Source organism: Choristoneura fumiferana, chromosome 17 (assembly GCF_025370935.1).
Source record: "Choristoneura fumiferana chromosome 17, NRCan_CFum_1, whole genome shotgun sequence".
Lineage (NCBI taxonomy): Eukaryota > Metazoa > Arthropoda > Insecta > Lepidoptera > Tortricidae > Choristoneura > Choristoneura fumiferana.
In genome coordinates, this window is record NC_133488.1 from 12,602,681 (window position 1) to 12,621,153 (window position 18,473).

An 18,473-nucleotide genomic window follows, 5' to 3' on the forward strand; every position below is an offset into this window, starting at 1 on the left:
TGTCGTATTAGATTCCCGAGGACTACTACTTTTACGTGACGATCGTATAAAAGTGATAAATTACACTTTTTTAAGATTATAATAAGCCGATTTGAACACTTTTATGCTACTATTTATTACGTATATAACTTTAGTGACACAGCTTTGCTTTGTAACGTTGATATAATATTTGAAATTTATAAAAATTTCACCTAACCCTAATTTCGTTAAAATGGCTGACAAAAGAAAAGTTCACAGAATGCAAAGTCGTTTAGATATTGTATTACGGTTGTATCTTAAACCCTAAGACGTTTAAAGGTAATTATTAAAACGTTCATTAAAACATTGAAAAGAATATAGCTTAATTTACAGAAATTTATAAGGCGCGTTCATTATATTGAGAAGACTAGGGCATATTACTCGATAGCGTTAATTTCCAACAGATAAATGTACATTACTTAGTCGTACGTGAGTTCGAAGATGTCACAAGAAGAGATAATAAAATATAAAAATGGCTGTTCTACTTTGCTATGATTAAAGTAATTGTCCGTCGCAGTTTTTAGTTTGAATTTACTACATTTTATCTGATAACTTTACAAACAGAACCACCATATTAAAGTCACGATAAACACTTTTATTCGATAAATGCGGTAAAACAGCGGTAATAAACACCATAACTCCATGAACATTGGTCATGACACCATGTCTCACGATTTCTATACGACCACTACACGACTGATACAGTGACTTATAGGACTGCTACGTGACTATATTACGACATAGATTCGTATAAAATGGGCCTTTTCTCGGTCATATCGATGTGATAACGACGTGTTTACGACCAGCTTATACAACCAAAAGTCAAAATTGGCACGTTGTGGCCACCTGTAAAATGTTTGTTGGGTTAGCCCTCATTGTGTATTGGGCACCTGCAGGGCTACTACAAAATTCATAAATCGAAGTTCGTATCGTACCAACCCACCGACGCTTATAATTATTTACTACGAGAGTGAGAAGGAAGGTACGATACGAACTTCGATTTTCGAATTTCGTAGTAGCCCTGTTGGTATGACGCGGGATGGTTTATTTGACTGACTGTATATTTATCTAAACCTTTTTGTTATTTAATGTTTGTAGAAATATCGGATTTCCTCTGAGGTTTTCCTAACGCGCCACGTAGCAGTCGTAGGCCATTAGCCCCCGTAGCGGCCGCAGCTTTACACGCCTCTGGCGCGGGTGCACGGAGCGGCGCAGTCCTGCGATGCGGTTTATCTACCTACAGGAAAATCCGACGTACGCGACGCGTGCAGTTAGCGCTGCTCTCACACTATTTTTCAATAGGTTTCCTCCAGCTCCGTGCAAACCGTGTCAGCTAGCGTAAACCTAGGTCTAGTAGTCTATATTAATAATTTCGTCCAGGGTACGGTAGACTCGAACGAAATGTACATCAATTGAAGAGCGTAAAAAATAGTCGATCCGAGTCGACAACATATATCCGCAAATTCGGATTATGGCGAATTTCGTTAAATTCTAATGGCTGACAAACAAACCGCAGTCGCCCATCTTGGGTAGTTAATAAACGTTCCGTTTCATACTAGCTAGCTCTTAGATACGGCTCGCCTTCAACACATCGCGTGCGTCACGCCAAAAAAGTATCCATTACAAAGAACTGTGACCATGTGACTGTGTAAAGAAACGTCTTCCGGAAAACTTGAATGGATCTTATCAAAAACTCAAAACTATCACCAACTACCTTCAACTATAACTATCTTCAGTTGTTGACGTTTGTTCCGAGTCGACAACTTGTAGGTAGAAAATTCGGATTTAGCGAGTATTTTCAATAAAAATGGAATAAATTACCTACTGAGAATATATATGGCGTTGCGAAGTAAACATGTCAAAGTCATCACATCAAGTGGCGTGAGTGTCACGTCATCACGTGTCACAGGTTTGCATTTCGTTCTCCATTGTGACTTTTAAGGGCCCACACACGGTACGATTCGTCGATTTCATCAGATCGATCGTACAGACGGATCGTACCTTATATGGCGCCCTTTAGGTCTAATTCTTTATTATGAGACAGACATACGTAGTCGGTCCCAAAGTTCTGTCACTGGCACATTATTTTTAATTTAACATGATTTTAAGAAATTTGATTGAATCCATTTTTGAATGTTTGTCAATTATTTTAAAACAATAAACAGTCATTCGCTGCAATTTCTCACGATGGAGTGACGTTGAAAGAAAACCGAATAGCTGTTTAGCATTGCACCGCTGTGGGCACTCGCCAAGTAACCATTTTCAAGTTGCTAAAAATGTAAATATAACGCTTAGGTTTGTGTACCGTACGATTGACAGGTACATGAAGTCTCCAGTGTTTGAGGACAAGAAAAGAATGGCCGGCTCGCTCCGTACAAATACCAGCAGTGATAAAGCGATCAAGGCACGCATAGCAGAAATCTGTCCGAAACAGAATTGATGGCTTTGCAGATGGGTGTCAGTAGAACCCCGTCAAAAAGGTTTTAAACGAAGATCTTGTCTGCGAGCATACAAAAAATAGAGTGGGCACTAACTTAATCCCGTCTAAAAACAATAGGTTTAAAGATCCGGGAAAGTTGTTAAAGCGGTACGCGAAAAATCGACCCGTGATATCCTCTTTACAGACGAAAAGATTTTCGATATTGAAGAGAAGTACAATAAACATAATGATAGAGTGTACGCTAGGAGCTCTGAAGAGTATTCTCTGATCTTATTACGGGCCAACTGAGGTTCATTTTTGCGAAAAAGGGGTCAAAATCAGTGCGAAAGTGTACCTAGAGACGGTTTTGGATAAGCATGTCAAAGATCTGCCCAACACGCTATTTTCAGGTCATAATTTTGTGTTCCAGCAGGATTCTGCGCCAGCACACAAAGCCAAGTGTTGTATCTGTATTTATGTTTGCTTATCTGTGGAGGGGTCGGTGCAAGAGAGAAATAAAGATGGTGATTTGGGTCATACGCAAAAGCTAGTTTTATTAAGAAAACCATATTACAACATGGTGGCAGCGGTTAAATAAAACGTTATTCAGATTGTTCAGACAAAGTAAATTATTCAGATATTGCGAAGGAACATCGGAGTCCAAAAAAATTCAGAAAAAAAAAATGGAGAAAACCAACGAGAACAATGGCGCAAAAGGAGAGGATCGGGAATCGAAATTCTTGCGTATTTCGCCTCCGGGCACATTTAGCTTTGAGCCTGAAGATTGGGAAAAGTATAAAGCAAGATTCGTGCGATACATGAGCTTGTCGGGCAACGATAAATTAGAAGATAACGACAAGGTGAATTGCCTTTTGTATTGTATGGGGAAAAGGCAGAAGACATTATAATTCAGTTCGGAACTAAACTCGGCTACACAGATTTGCTTTCCAAGTTTGACGACTTCTTTTCACCTAAGAAAAACATCATATATGAGAGGTACAAATTTAATTCAAGAGTTCAAAAGGAGGGTGAAAAGCTGGAAGAATTCTTGACAGACATACACAAACTAGCACTAAAATGTGAATATGGTGTTCTGAAAGAGGATCTAATAAGAGACAAAATTGTAATTGGAATCAGCGACAAGTCAGTAAGCGAGCGACTTCTGTTAAAAAGTGATCTCACGTTAAAAGATGCAACTTTAATATGTAGGCAAGCAGAAATTCAAAAAGAAGAAAGCAAGATGATGGGAAACGAGACAATCGAAGTTAATAGAATTAAACAAGGCAAGAAAAGAGGAGAAATAGATGCTGGTTCTGCGGGTTGGAGCGTCATCGAAAGGAAATGTGTCCGGCCAATAACTCAACATGCCACAACTGCAAGAGAATTGGTCATTTTGCTAAAGTGTGTAGATCAAAGGGTGTTAGAAGGGTAGAGGAGGAGGTAAATAAAGGGACCACTCATGAGGTTAGTTTATGTGAAAAGAAAGAAGACTTTATGATTGATGTACAGGTTTATAGAAATAATTTATTGATTGATAAATTGAACTTTTTAATCGACACAGGTGCTGACATAAGTGCAGTCTCAGAAAACTGGGCAAGTTCCTTTCAACTGCCGCTGGTGAAATGTGCAGACACAGTGAAAGGACCTGATGGATCTCGCTTAGATGTCACTGGTACCATAGATCTTGAGTTGAAATACAAGAATAATACCTATCAAGGTAAAGTATATGTAATTAAAGGGTTAAAAACAGCTCTACTAGGACGAACTTCCATTGACAGTATGAATTTGATAAAAATCTGTGCTGTATCCGGGCCAGAAGTTAGGATGAATGGCTCTGAAAATATTGAGAAAGAATTTCCTAGTATTTTTAGCGAATTAGGAGTTTTTAAAGACGAATTTCATATTGACTTGGTAGAGAATCCAAAATCATTCATACAGGCTTCACCGCGCAATATTTCAATTCCTTTACTGCCTAAAGTAAAACAGGAATTGGATAGACTAGAGCAGTTAGGTATAGTCAGTCCTATTGAAGAAGCAACAGACTTTGTCTCGCCAATCGTAGTTGTTTTAAAAAATAACAAAGTAAGGATATGTGGTGATTATACTCAGGTTAATAAAAATATAAAGCGCCCGGTCTATCCAATCCCTAAAATAGAGCATACATTAGCTAAACTGAAAGGAGCTAAATTCTTTTCTAAAATTGATGCTACCTCAGGGTTTCATCAGATTAAACTGGATGATACATCAAAAAAGTTGACTACTATAATTACACCTTTTGGTAGATATATATATAACAGACTTCCGTTTGGATTGAATTGCGCGCCTGAATACTTCAGTATGAAGTTTTCAAATCTATTTAAAGACATGAAACTAGCCATCCACATGGACGACATTCTTATTTATGAACCGACTAAGGAAGACCATGATAGGGTCCTTCATGAAGTGCTTAAAAGACTTCACAATGCAGGTATAACCATAAATAAAAATAAGTGTTTATTTGGGGTTGAGGAGATTTGTTATCTGGGTCACGTGATCAACGCTAGTGGTATAAAAATTGATCCCGAGCGAACAAAAGCTATCAGTAACTTTAAAGAACCAAGTAATAAAAAAGAGTTGCTTCAATTTTTAGGCATGGTCAATTTTGTAGGTCGATACATTCCAAATAAATCAGAAATTTTAAATCCATTGCACATTTTGTTAAAAGAAGATCAAATGTTTGTGTGGGGTCCTATTCAGACTAAAGCATTCAATGAAATTAAAGAAAAACTGCAAAATGCTCCTACTCTAGCACATTATGATGTGGATAAAGTAATAATAATCTCAGCAGATAGTAGTTCATTTGGATTAGGGGCAGCTCTTATGCAAGAAGATAGGGCAGGTAATCGATCAATTGTTACTTACGCCAGTAGAACACTCACAGATGCTGAAAAGCATTATGCACAGATAGAAAAGGAAGGTTTAGCCTTGGTCTGGGCTGTAGAAAAATTTAGAGATTATGTTTTAGGCATACATGTAATATTAGAGACTGACCATAAACCCCTTCTGCAGATATTACACACTAAGCCGCTTGATGATTTAAGCCCTCGACTTTTAAGATTTAGACTTAAATTGAGTAGATTCAATTATGAAGTCAAATATATACCAGGAAAGGAGCAGGTAGTGGCCGACGCGCTATCGCGACAGCCGCTGCCTGATTGTGGAGTTTCAGATATGGAACAGGAGGAGGAGGGCAACATCAACATGCTAGTTTCAGATACAATACCTAACGAAATGTTGGACAAAATATATATGGAACAGGGTAAATGTAACATATGCATAGGTTTAAAATCATTTACTGCAAATGGATGGCCAAATAAAACTCAACTAGGGGTTTTTAAGAATTACTATCAGTATAAAAATAGTTTCTCGATGGAAAGGGACCTCCTTTTATATAATTCAAGAATAGTTATACCAGAAAACATGCACAAAGATATACTGAAAAGAATTCATGAAGGACACTTAGGTATCTCTAAATGTCGAGAAAGGGCAAGGCAATCGGTTTGGTGGTTAGGCTTGTCTCGACAAATTGAGGAGCAAGTGAAGTCATGTCCTAAGTGTATAGAAACAAGCAAGAATCACAAAGAGAAGATGGTTGTAGAAAAAATCCCTGACAGGCCATGGCAAAAAGTAGGCATGGATTTATTTAAGTTTAATAACAACTGGTATTTAGTAATCATAGACTACTATTCTAGGTTCTTAGAAATCTGTAAACTAAAAGATCTAACAGAATACAGTGTAATAATTCAGTGTAAAAATGTGTTTTCGAGGTTCGGTATTCCTGAAGTAGTGAGATCTGATTGTGGCACGCAGTTCAAGTCCAAATTTAATGAATTTGCAAAAGAATATGGATTTAAATCTATAACAAGTAGTCCATATTTTTCGCAAAGTAATGGATTAGCGGAATCTGGAGTTAAAATAGCAAAATCATTACTGTCTAAAAATGAAGATATATACTTAGCATTGTTAATATATAGGAATACACCCATAGAAACAGGCTACAGTCCAGCAGAAATGTTATTTAATCGTAAACTAAGAGATAACTTGCCTATCTTGCCTAGTAAGCTTAATAAACCGGTCAAAATTAAACAGGATATACAAAAGAGCATGACAGAAAAGAAAAATAAAGATGCGTATTATTATAACAAAAGTCACAGGGCATCTAATTTGGAAGAGCTAAAACCTAATGATAAAGTCTGGATAATTGATCTCAAGATTTATGGTACCATTGAAACAAAATGCGAGGAACCGCGTTCATACGTGATTATGACGGATAGAGGAAAGTTTAGACGAAACCGGTGGCATTTAGTACGAGTTCCACAGCACATTTCACCAGGGGAAGGAAGTTCATTGTTAAATAGGAATTTTTATGATGATTCGATTATTACACCTGCAAGTCCCTTAGATAATCTTGATGAGGAGGAAGCAAGAGGAAATATTGACATTACAGCTAACAGTGAGCAGGAATTAAGGATTCAAGAACAAGATGACAGATTACCTAAGAGACTTGTAAGGAGACCTAAGTTTTTGGATGATTATGAAACTAATTTTTAAGTAGGTACTGTATAGCACTGTGCATTGTCAGTGTTACATGTTATTAGATTAAGTTAATTTAAGTTGGTTTAATTTAAACAAACTTTTAGTTAAGTAGGAACCTTCCTATTAAAAATAATAATAATAATGTACCTATGAATATGACTTATGATAATTGCAACTAAATGCTTAAGCGTTACATTTTGTTTTGTTGTTTGGTACAATTAATTATGTACTCCTCACAATGTTAAAGTATTACATTAACTATTGTCTAAATCAAAAAGAGAGAGATGTTGTATCTGTATTTATGTTTGCTTATCTGTGGAGGGGTCGGTGCAAGAGAGAAATAAAGATGGTGATTTGGGTCATACGCAAAAGCTAGTTTTATTAAGAAAACCATATTACAACACCAAGACCACTCAAGCCTGGTTTGGCCGTCAAAAAATCGACTTTATAAGACACGAAGATTGGCCTTCCTCCAGTCCGAACCTTAATCCTCTGGACTTTGAAATTTGGCAGGTCTTAGAGGGGAAGGTCTGGGGTGTGCTAAACCCCATAAAAATTTGGAGAGCCTGAAGTCATCTTTAAGAAAAGCAGTAGCTGAAATAGACATGAAAATGGTGCGTGCTGCGATAGACGACTGGCTGCGCCGATTAAGGGCCTGTATTAAAAACAAAGGAAGTCATTTTGAATAATTTTAAGCACTTAAATTTATTTTTTTATTAAATGTACTTTAAATTGGTATATAATTTATTAAAAACTGATTGGTACTTTTGTTTTTATCATTATTTTCATTTGTGACAGAACTTTGGGACTGACTACGTAGTTATTTGGGCAAATAAGATTTAGGAGAAATATCTACTGGTGAAATACCGATACGTAGGTTAGCCGTTAAAGTGTTTGTGATAATAATTAAGGCTGGGAATATACGTCAGATTTTTCGATAAGTACGACAGTCTTTACTGGCAAAAAATTTTTTCAAACATATTATTATGAGTCTACATTTTACCCGAGCGAAGCCGGGGTTTTCATCTAGTTGAATTTAAATTCCGGGATTTTCCAAAAATTCCCGTAGGAATTCCTTAAAATTAAATTATATAATATGATTTCATTAAGGTTGCATAAAAAACACCTGCGCCAAATTTCATATTCCTAATCCTAGCGATTGAAATATCGACGTTTTATCCTAATCCCGTAGGAATATGGGGATAAAAAGTAGGCTAGGTAAAGGTACTTACCTAACATTTTTTTTGCCCAGGAAACTACCCCATTGGCAGTAATTGTAGCCAGAATGCAAAGTGATTAGTGTTTTCGAGGGTGTAAGTGTGTAGGTAAGGTATTGTGATAGGTAGGTATAATTTGTGTAATTAATTTGTAATGGTGGCACTTCACTTGGTATTGCGTATTCGCGTTGCGTTAATGACATCTCCGTCACTCACACTAGCAACAATATAGTGCATCTCTTTCACACACGCAAATATTTCTGCGAATATGCCAAGTGAAGTGCCAGCATAAGAGTTGTTTAGGCAATTTTGTAAGAAAGAAATGAATAAAAATTACACATTAGGTACTTACCGTAAAATGGGGTGTGAGTAGCTGTGGTGAGTAGGAAATAAATTGAAATTCCAACGTCGATAAAAAAATGTTTTCATAAATGTTGCAATTTGTTTTTTATAAATAAAAAATGTTGCCGTGCTATGAATTTCAGTTTAATATTGATACTTAATCTGTCGTTTAGTTTCATAGTTTAAACTATAACACTAAAATATAGGCAAATCCCAGCTCACCTCGTAATGGGGTCAGAAGGGATAGGAACAAATAAAAATGAAAAAACAGGCCAAGAGTGTGTCAGACACGCTCAGGATAGGGTAGCCATCACGAAAAAATCAAGAAATATTTTTCTAAAGATTTCGTATTGTGTATGTAGGTACAGACGGAATCTTCCAAGTTTTAGGTATCTTAAACTACTAATAATTCTCAAGCAATCTTAACCGTTATAATTTTCCTTGTAAATTTGATCCCACCAAAAACATTCTGTAAAAAACTAGCCAAGTCTCGATGGATCTGCTTGTATATCTCTAAAAAGTAATGAAATCTAGACAACGTCGTGCCAAGTCTAAGGTTCCTTACTGCGATTTCTTTATTATTATAGTTAATGTTGTGTGACTTGGCCGTTGACTTGTACCCACTCACGTATAAAGAATGTTGAGTCTTAAGTCTTATCCAGTAAATGTTGAGACTCAATACGCGGACAATATAAACCTTAAGATTGTTTTTTTGGAATCTTTTCTTATTTTTTATTTCAATTCCAAATTTTTACTTTTACGGTTGGTCCAACTACAGTTTGTCCAACTGATTTTCGACAGAAGAGCTCCGCGCGGGTGGAGCTCTTCTTTCTGGCTATTTTGCCCTTCGGGCAACTGAAGTTACCTAACTAACCTAACCTACCTACTTTTGTATTAAAATATAACATTTATATAAATATAAGTGGAACCTAGCAGTGGGACCAACAGTCCGAAAGGTAAACCGTAGCCTGGCTACCCAACGTTAACACTGTACCTACTCATATGTATGATCCACCGTCACATTAATTATTTGAAACTAGATCAGTATGAAGGCTTGGAAAGTAATTCCCCTACCTTAACACTGGTGTGAACGCTCAGTGTGAAGGTGGGTCGGACCCGCAGATTACGTACTTTGCCGCGATGCCGACGCTTCTGCAGAACAGACGCCCATCGGCGTCAGCGGCATCCAGAGAAGCTAAATTATAACGCCCATCGGCATCAGCGGCATCACATGAGGGTCCACCAAGACGCCGATGGGCATGGAATTTTTAACTATTACGAAGCCAGCAATTGCTATTCCAGACGAGACTAAGTATAAAGTTTATCTCAAAAATGGTGAAGTATTCTAAATTAGTAAACTTTTTCTCAAAATATATTAGGACATATTACCCTTTCGAACCCAGCAATTTGAATTTGACATGGATTGTACATAAGGTCCACTGTCGTAACTTTTACATTTGAATTTTGAACTTGACATGGATTGTACATAAAGTCCATTGTCATACTCGGCTGGGTTCGAAAGGGTTTTTAAAAGGTTTCCAATAAAAATTTATACTTTCTTTTCATAAAAAAAAAACTGCAGGTGTATTTTTCCACCAAAAAAACCACAAGCTGTTTCAGGCCCAATAAAAAAAGTTCGGAGTTCAAACAAAATAACTCATACCGGCCATTTAAGTCGGCTGTATATAAGACTCGACAATAATGAAATTTGTAAGAGACATTATTGGCGAGCCAGCAATCTTTTTTTTAAATACTACATGCACTACGCCTTCTGAAGTAAATAATGTCAACTTTTACGGAAATTTTTCAGAAAATAAACTTACTCGTGGTACTTACTTTTTGCGTTAAATGCCTTCATTTTGTTTGTAAAAATTAGAGGTTTCGTGAAATTACTCGAAAGGTCAAGACTAAAGAAATGCCATTAACCTCTTCACCGCCACAGTCATCCAGTCGTGACAGCCAATGGAATGCCTTCAACTCGAAATAATCCTTCTGCAATGGAATTAAAAATCAAATTGATTTTTCGCTGGGTTTTTTGAACGTCACTGCATTGGTTTCGTGGAAGTGAAGAGGTGAAGAACACAAAGAACGTAAACTAGTCCTCGATATTTATTGTATAACCCGCGATAGCATGTTTTTTTTGCATTTAGTCATAAAACAGGTAATTAAGTAATTGGTTTGATGGTATCATGGCATAACCTAACCTATAAATAAAGACCACGTCGTAAAGCCGTTCGGTTGGTTAGTGTCATTATTTCTCATTCTCACATAAAGAGTGTCACAAAGCAAAAATCAAATATTGGTGAGGATATTTTATTCCATAATACAGCATTAAGACAAACCGGAATGTCACATTTCGCAATTTCAATATTTTTTGATTCTCATAAAAATAAAAAAAAGACTATTCATCACACCAACCAGTGTATCCTTGAATAATTAGGTTTTAACAATTTCTTCTAAATTATTATAAAAATGCTAAGTTATAATTAATTGTGTAAGAGCAATGTACCGCTGAAGATTCTGAGCACTGTTTCCCTGTAGGTAGAAACACTTCTCAAAATGACACCGTGTTTATCTAATACATACATATACCTAAGTTACAAGAATAATCTCGGTTCGCCGTGAGAAATCCACTGTAAATGCAGGCTCGTCACAACTGGCCGTCCATTCAACCGTCGATCGGAACTATGATAATGGAAAATACATAACAGCTTACTCTACCTCGTTAACTCCAAAAAATAAACTATCATCATACAATAAGTCGTTCAAAATAAGTGGAATATGCACAAAATTGGTGGAGCCACCGTACAATTAAAAGGAGCATGTAAGTCGTTATAATAGTAAAACTCATGACAAAGCAATGTGAATAGGTTGTTTGTTGGAGGGCCGCGGCAGCTCGGTCCAGCCCCGGTCTGCGGCTGGGCTCCTGACCGCGCCCGCCCGCCCGGCCGGCGCTGCCTCCGCCATTGCCGGCCTCGCACCGGCCTAGCCTCGCCCCCGACCCGGCCTCGCCTCTAGCTCTGCCACGAACATGCTCTCATACAAATCTCCAAAATATTAAAAAGTCATCATTTGTGAATTAACTTTAAATACTTTATTACGACAACTTAATCAACATTATAGTACACATACAAAACATGTTATGCTGTGATTCGTTTTATCACGTGTTAGCTAATTACCTATCCACATCACAATGCGCGATCACACAAAAGTGTTGTTTCTTCCCTTCATTTACTGATAATAATTAATTATAAACAAAATTGTATTTTTGCATTAACTTTACACACTATATTTTGTTCATTGTCATCAGGGATCGAACAATCAAGGCATCCGAGCGAGGCGCCAGCCGGGGGCGGCGCGGGCGCCGAATGCGATGCGAGCTCGGTCGCCGGGTGACGACGTATCAGTAAGTAATACATTTATGATTCCGCACATAATACATTGTATTTTATAGCAAATAAAGTTAACATATCTTAAACCATAGTCTCTTTCAGTTATCAGATTTGTCTGTGTGGCGCACTGGCAGTTAGCGGTTGGCGTTCTTGAGTTGGTTGGAGAGCCAGTCGAGCCCCTCGTAGAGGCCGTCGCCGGAGGTGGCGCAGGTGGCCTGGATGTACCAGTTGCGGTTGCGCAGCGAGTGCAGCCCCAGCTTGTCCGTGATCTCTGCCGCGTTCATCGCGTTCGGCAGGTCCTACAACACAAGCGATCCCTCCTTACTACACTGACGCGTGACGCATCTACACACTGCCCTTCACACATACACTATGCGTGAATCGTTATCTCTATCTATTGTCAACTAGCTTCAAGGGCTTTGAGGGCGATCGAGCAGCTTAACATCAAGCACGTAGATCAGTTTTGCACAGTCCAGTTTTTTTATTTTATACCCGGTGTTGCCGCTTAGAGGATTTTCCACTAAAACGGATGCAGATAAATATCGTATTTGAATACAATTAGGTAAAGCAAAACGTTCAAACACAATATTTAACACATAAAATAACGAGTTTTGTTGACGAAGACCATTGGAACAGACAAAAAGTTGGCAACACTGCTCCAAAATATAAAATCTCATTACATTAAGCACGCGTCAGTGAACTAATACTTAAGTTGTAAATATAGTGAAAATGTCTAACTGAAAAAAAATTGCTTGACGTCAAGCAGCTCGACCTGCAAAGCCCTTTAGATGCGCGGCCGACACGAAGGTAGGCGGGTCATTACTCGAGCGTTTCAACCGCCTCATTTTCGTGGTCATATTTTTATTATAAACGGGCTGTACAATTTGATAACAATTTCGATTATGTTTTAGAAATCCTGTACTCCTACAAGATAACTTGGAAACTGTAACAGAATCTTCTACCATGTCAACAAAAATGTTCCCACGAAAATCAAAAGGAATAAACACTCGAATAATGACCCAGGCGCGTCACGGCTATATCTTGGAGATGGCATATGGTATTTGCAAACCATATCTAGAGCAACAACTGAATGAACTTAGCTTACTTTTTTATCATTCACACACTATTTGTGTGGATTACAAAAAAAATACATGGAAGTCGATAAAATGCACTTTTTTTTCAAACAAGTAAGCTTTCTTTTAGAAAACAACCAAAAATAGGAGTCTCTGAGTATAATTTATACTAAAGTCCAATTATAATATTGATTCAACAAATAGATTATTATTATGATTATGAAATTTAATTACTGAATTAACAAACATCACATAAGAATAATCCATAAGCAGGTATTCAAGGCCTGAGTGACACACTTTATTTTACTATGCAGCATAACTAGTTTAGTTGTCACTAGTCTAAAAATAAAAGTTATATGAGAGGATTGAACTCGTATCGCTTCTTAAAAATCGCATAATGAACTCGCGTTTGACTACCAAGGTTGCCTAGCATAGCTTGTGACTAGCATATGCGCAAAGCATTGAAGTCCAATGGAAAACTGCGGGAATTTCGATAAATCCCTTCTTGTCTCTTCACCGCCAGAATAATGTATCTGCCAAATTTCAAGTCCCTAGCTTCAGTGGCTTATAGTGGTTTCGAACGCGATTGCAGCGATAACTGATTTGAAGCTGATTTTGAATTTCCCGCGACTCAAAAAAAGTAGCGTCAAGTCGCCGCGTCGAGCAGCAGCGACAAGATGGCTTCTTGCAGGAATGATCTTGGCCTTGGAAGCTGATTTCTTAATCTCATTTAGTAGCAGTTGTGGCAGTGGTACAAATAAAAGAAAAAAATAACAGTGTTTTTGCCGAAATTGAAGAGGTATTTCTTTCCAGCGATAAAGCTCAACATTTTCAGCTTTATCGCTTTATATCACGTGACAAGATTTGACACTGGAAACGAGCATCGAGCGATTTCATGTGGCCGCGACCTTAGGCTATGTGTTGTCAGTCAATAGGTCATTCAGCCACATTACATTACTCTTTTATAGATAAAAGATAAAGGGTAGTCCTCCATAAAGGATACTTCATTTTATTATAAGCACAAGACTAATTTAATCCCACCAATATATAAATATGGGGGAGGCCTATGTCCAACAGTGGACGTCCTACGGCTGAGATGATGGTAATGATGAATATTATAAATGCGAAAAATTGTAAATCTGTTTATTTGTTTGTTACCTCGTCATGTCTAAACTGATTTAGATGAAATTCGGTATACAAACAGTTTGAGTCCCGGAGGACCTAGGATAGTTTTTATCCTGGAAAATTCCATAGTTCCCGTGGGATATAGGTAGTCATTCACGATGACACGTGGCGTGGTTCTTATTACAATGTCATTAATGGCTAATTTTGACAAAATCACACGTCTTCGTGGATGGCTCTAGGTATAGCGATAAACGAATTCTACGCGGACGGAGTCGCGAGCAACTGCTAGTTCTACATAATAGTTTACCTGTTTGTTTGCAAAGATCAGCAGCACAGCATCCCGCAATTCGTCTTCGCTTAACATTCGCATCAGCTCCTCGCGAGCCTCTCCGATACGCTCCCGATCATTACTGTCTACTACGAAGATGAGACCCTGAAATTATTACGAATGATGATGTCAGTCCACAATAGCTGACATCACTAGTAAGCTAGACCTGATTTTCTGGGCATGAATCCAGCTAGGACATAATTGCATACTAAATGGTTGAATAATTTGTCAATTATTGTTATTTTAGAAATCACATATTACATTGTCATTTTTGGTCACAGGTATTTAACAAAGTACAACTGCCAATGTAATATGTGATTTCTAAAATAATCCAGGCAGTAATCCAGCTTGCAAATAAATTATCCCTACCAATAAAGCATTACTATATGTTTATGTGGGACAAACCATCCACAACTTGCTATTTTTTTATTGACCTTGTACAGTCGAGTTCATAAGCTTGTGAGCAAAAATTTGATCAAAAATATCTGAACACAACATAAATGCACAAGTGAGTAAAAACAATTCTTAAGAGATTCTTTAAAAACGAACTAATGTTTATCACCAGTTTTTAAAGAAAATAAAAGTCTTCACATATAATTATTGGAATAGACACATTAACTTAAAGAAGTGTTCTATCTGACAACATTTTTAATTTTCATTAAATTTTTATGGAATAATCGAGAAAAACTAACAAAAATGCAACATTGCCAGCTCAGCAGGTATAAACACTCTTAAAGTGGGAAGGAATCAAAATGTCATAAATGTTAATACTGATAAGCCTGAACTTATTTAATCTGTTCTGTGTAATCAAAATTACCCAACCAAATAAGTAGAAACTTAGCTTACAGTACACTAGAAATGGAAAAAACACATGATGTAAGCCTTGTAATTTTTCATCTCTCATACTATGTTGTACAAAAAGGTACTATAGGTACTATGTTGTACAAATTTTCTTTAATGTTTAGTTTAAAATAACACCTGTACCTATTATTTTCGTATGCGTTCGATTTTATTAAATAATGGTACAAAAATATCCATATGTGAAGAGCACCCTGACATCTCATATTAAGGACTATGCTAGAATAATGGTCACACATTCAACTTTCACCTGTCACTTTCAATCAGGAAGTGATAAATGGGCTGCTTATTTCACAAATAATTATAAAACTGTTTAAAGGAAAGAGTTCTAAAGCAACATATAAAAAGGATTGCTTGTTGCTACTAAATGTCACTATTCAAGTTTATCTTCATGTAACAAGTTGCTTAGGAACTTTATTATTATCATTCACCATAAGATTGAACAACCTAAGTACCTGTGTATTTTGGAAGTAATGCCTCCACAGTGGTCGGATTTTGTCTTGGCCGCCAACATCCCATACGGTGAAACTGATGTTTTTGTATTCTACAGTCTCCACATTAAAACCTGAAAATTTCAAAATCATGAAATTGTAACTAAGTAGAACTTTAGGCAAAAGCCAGGAAAAAAAAGATTATGATTGAGGGAGGCGTGAACTGAACAGTGTTTCGTCCCAACTCCATCAGTGAACCTTTGAAAATTAAACTCCAGCTTAATTAGCAAAATTTTTATTTTCCCATGCAGTCAATATCAAAATCAACTAGCAACATCAGCTTTTTGTTGCTAGTACAGTGCTTCTATCCTATCCTATCCTGCTACATATTTAAACCAATGAAAAACAAATATGCTGCTAATTATCCTAATGATGGTACACTCAATAAACATTTTTAAGCCTATAGCACTAAAATAGTAAACTTTCTAGTTTTATGTAGTTGATGGCGAGTTCTGAAGGTGTTCAATGATGCAAGACAAGGCAACATAATATAAAATGGATGCACGAAAATGAGAAAATAAAGTATTTAGAGATTTACAGAAACAGATGGCCAAAAGGAATGTATTTCTCATCAATCAAATCAAACAGCAAACTTTTATGAGTTACAAATTCTGCAACATTGAACATTTCTTGTCTCAGGAATTGTTTTGATCATTCCACAAATCTTCCTACTATATATATCCCAGATTTAGTTAATAGTATTTGTTTTTGAAACATAAGCTTGAGTTCTGAAGGATAACACACTAATGCAGTGGTATGTCTTAACCAGTGGGACATCGTCAGGTGACAAGAAGTCACGAATTACCACCTTAAGTCAAGAGGGAAAATCAAACTTATGCATAGCATCATAAGGTTAATATTCCACTGATTTTTTTTGCAGTTAGTGACTTTTGCTTGTCCCCCAACAATATTACTTTCAATTACATGATGTGGCAGATGGACTTTGGCACAAATTCATGCATAGTGGCAAAATATAATTGCCTCTTTAACTTAAGTAGCTACACTCTTCACAGTGGTAATGAATGTTGGTGGAAGATCAGTAGTAAACTTATCAGATTACAATAAAAATTATAAAAAAAGATTATTTTAATCTTTGCATGGATTTTTGTCCTAGTAATTCAGTATAGAATAAAATAAACTTTATTGTTTAGCCGTGTTACATAGATGGTATTAAAATATTATAATTTTTAGGTTCCAACGGTTATCCACTTCGAGTGTGTATTTAGTGTGTGTGTAGTCATAATAATCTCAACAATTTGACAGTTAAGCAAAAAACAATATCAATGTGGCAGTCTCACTAAGCAGGTCACTCAAAGAAGAAACATTAGAATGTCATAAGAATCAATATTGCAATTTTTATGACACATTTGCAATTATTATTATCTCTTTCCAACCTAGGTTGAGTATGAAAAGGACTATGATAATGGACCTTGAGAAACTGACAATAATAAGGTATAAATTATAGTTATCCCTCACGATTGTATCAGTTTGGGCAGAAAGAGTTATAGTGATTAAAACTATAGCTGTTATTATACATTACAAATAAAACAAGTTTACTAAGTAGGTTAATTACATTTCCTGAATCATGAACCCTAAAAAGCGAGCATATGTTAGATGGACAGATTGTTTAGTGCTAGTTGTATACATACTCACCAATAGTTGGGATTGTTGTAACAATTTCTCCTAATTTGAGTTTGTACAGAATTGTGGTTTTACCAGCGGCGTCGAGACCAACCATCAATATTCTCATTTCCTTCTTGCCAAATAGGCCTTTAAATAAATTTGCAAACATATTCCCCATTTTTCAGCCTTGTATGTATTCTGAAAGAGAAAATAATAATTATTTTAAAAAGACATTCTCCGTGAGTCATCCCTCCATCAGTCTACACGTTAATCAATGATAATGACATGGCAAGTTGCTGGAATCCCGCATAGAAAAATTTAATTATTTTTATGTTAATGCATTATATACGAAACGATTCACTGAAAATTCTAACTGAGATATAGCGTTTACCGATAACTACCCCTTGGGCGAGAGTTAACCCTTATACTTTCAACAAAGATCAGCTAGCGAACACCGTTGTAAGGAGCTGCGGTCACCACCCTCGGCTTGTAGCGTCGTCATATCACAACTTTTACACGTTCTTGATGGATAAATGAATTTTAGACCACTTAAGAGAAGTTAAAATCAAGTAATACTTACGTTTCCACACAAAAATACCTTCACTAACGAGAAAAAAACGCTATACTTAAAACGAAATCTCAGAAATCCGCTGGATGTCAAAATGGCGGCGAACGTGGAAGTTGTTCGTGCTTATGCCACGTATCGTTGAAAGTGGCCAGGAACAATAACGTTATAGATTTGGACAATAACAGTTTTCTTGCCAAATTGAATTTTACTTAAAATAAGTAGCTAAAGTAGTACAAAAATATAGAAAGTATCATTAAGTATTAATTTATTTAATTACTGCCAGGCCAGTGCGTATGAATCTTTATTCTGGGAATGCAATTTATTTCGGTACTTCCGGGCGTTATTTTTTGATGGCTGGAACAGTTATTAAATGTTGCTATGACATAGTTTCTAAATTTCTACTTTGTTGTCACGTGGTTGTCCCGCAACAGGGGTGCGAACTTA

At 36.6% G+C, this 18,473-nt stretch overlaps 1 protein-coding gene and 1 pseudogene across 2 annotated transcripts; one reads left to right on the forward strand and one right to left on the reverse strand.

Moving 5' to 3' along the window:
- The first annotated feature begins 2,920 nt into the window (after positions 1-2,920).
- LOC141436986 (uncharacterized) lies at positions 2,921-4,096 on the forward strand (annotated as a pseudogene).
- A 7,546-nt stretch (positions 4,097-11,642) lies between these two features.
- Positions 11,643-18,132, reverse strand: LOC141437463 (ADP-ribosylation factor 1). 2 transcript variants are annotated; one of them, XM_074100856.1, is made up of 5 exons: positions 18,042-18,132; positions 17,492-17,659; positions 15,803-15,912; positions 14,469-14,594; positions 11,643-12,262 (listed from the first exon to the last, which is right to left on the reverse strand). In XM_074100856.1, the coding sequence occupies exons 2-5, from the start codon at positions 17,637-17,639 to the stop codon at positions 12,098-12,100; spliced, it is 549 nt and encodes a 182-aa protein (XP_073956957.1). In that variant the 5' UTR covers positions 17,640-17,659; positions 18,042-18,132; the 3' UTR covers positions 11,643-12,097. The 2 variants fall into 2 exon arrangements, with proteins under 2 accessions (XP_073956957.1, XP_073956958.1); XM_074100857.1 differs by lacking the exon at positions 18,042-18,132 and adding an exon at positions 17,853-17,871.
- Positions 18,133-18,473: the final 341 nt, after the last annotated feature.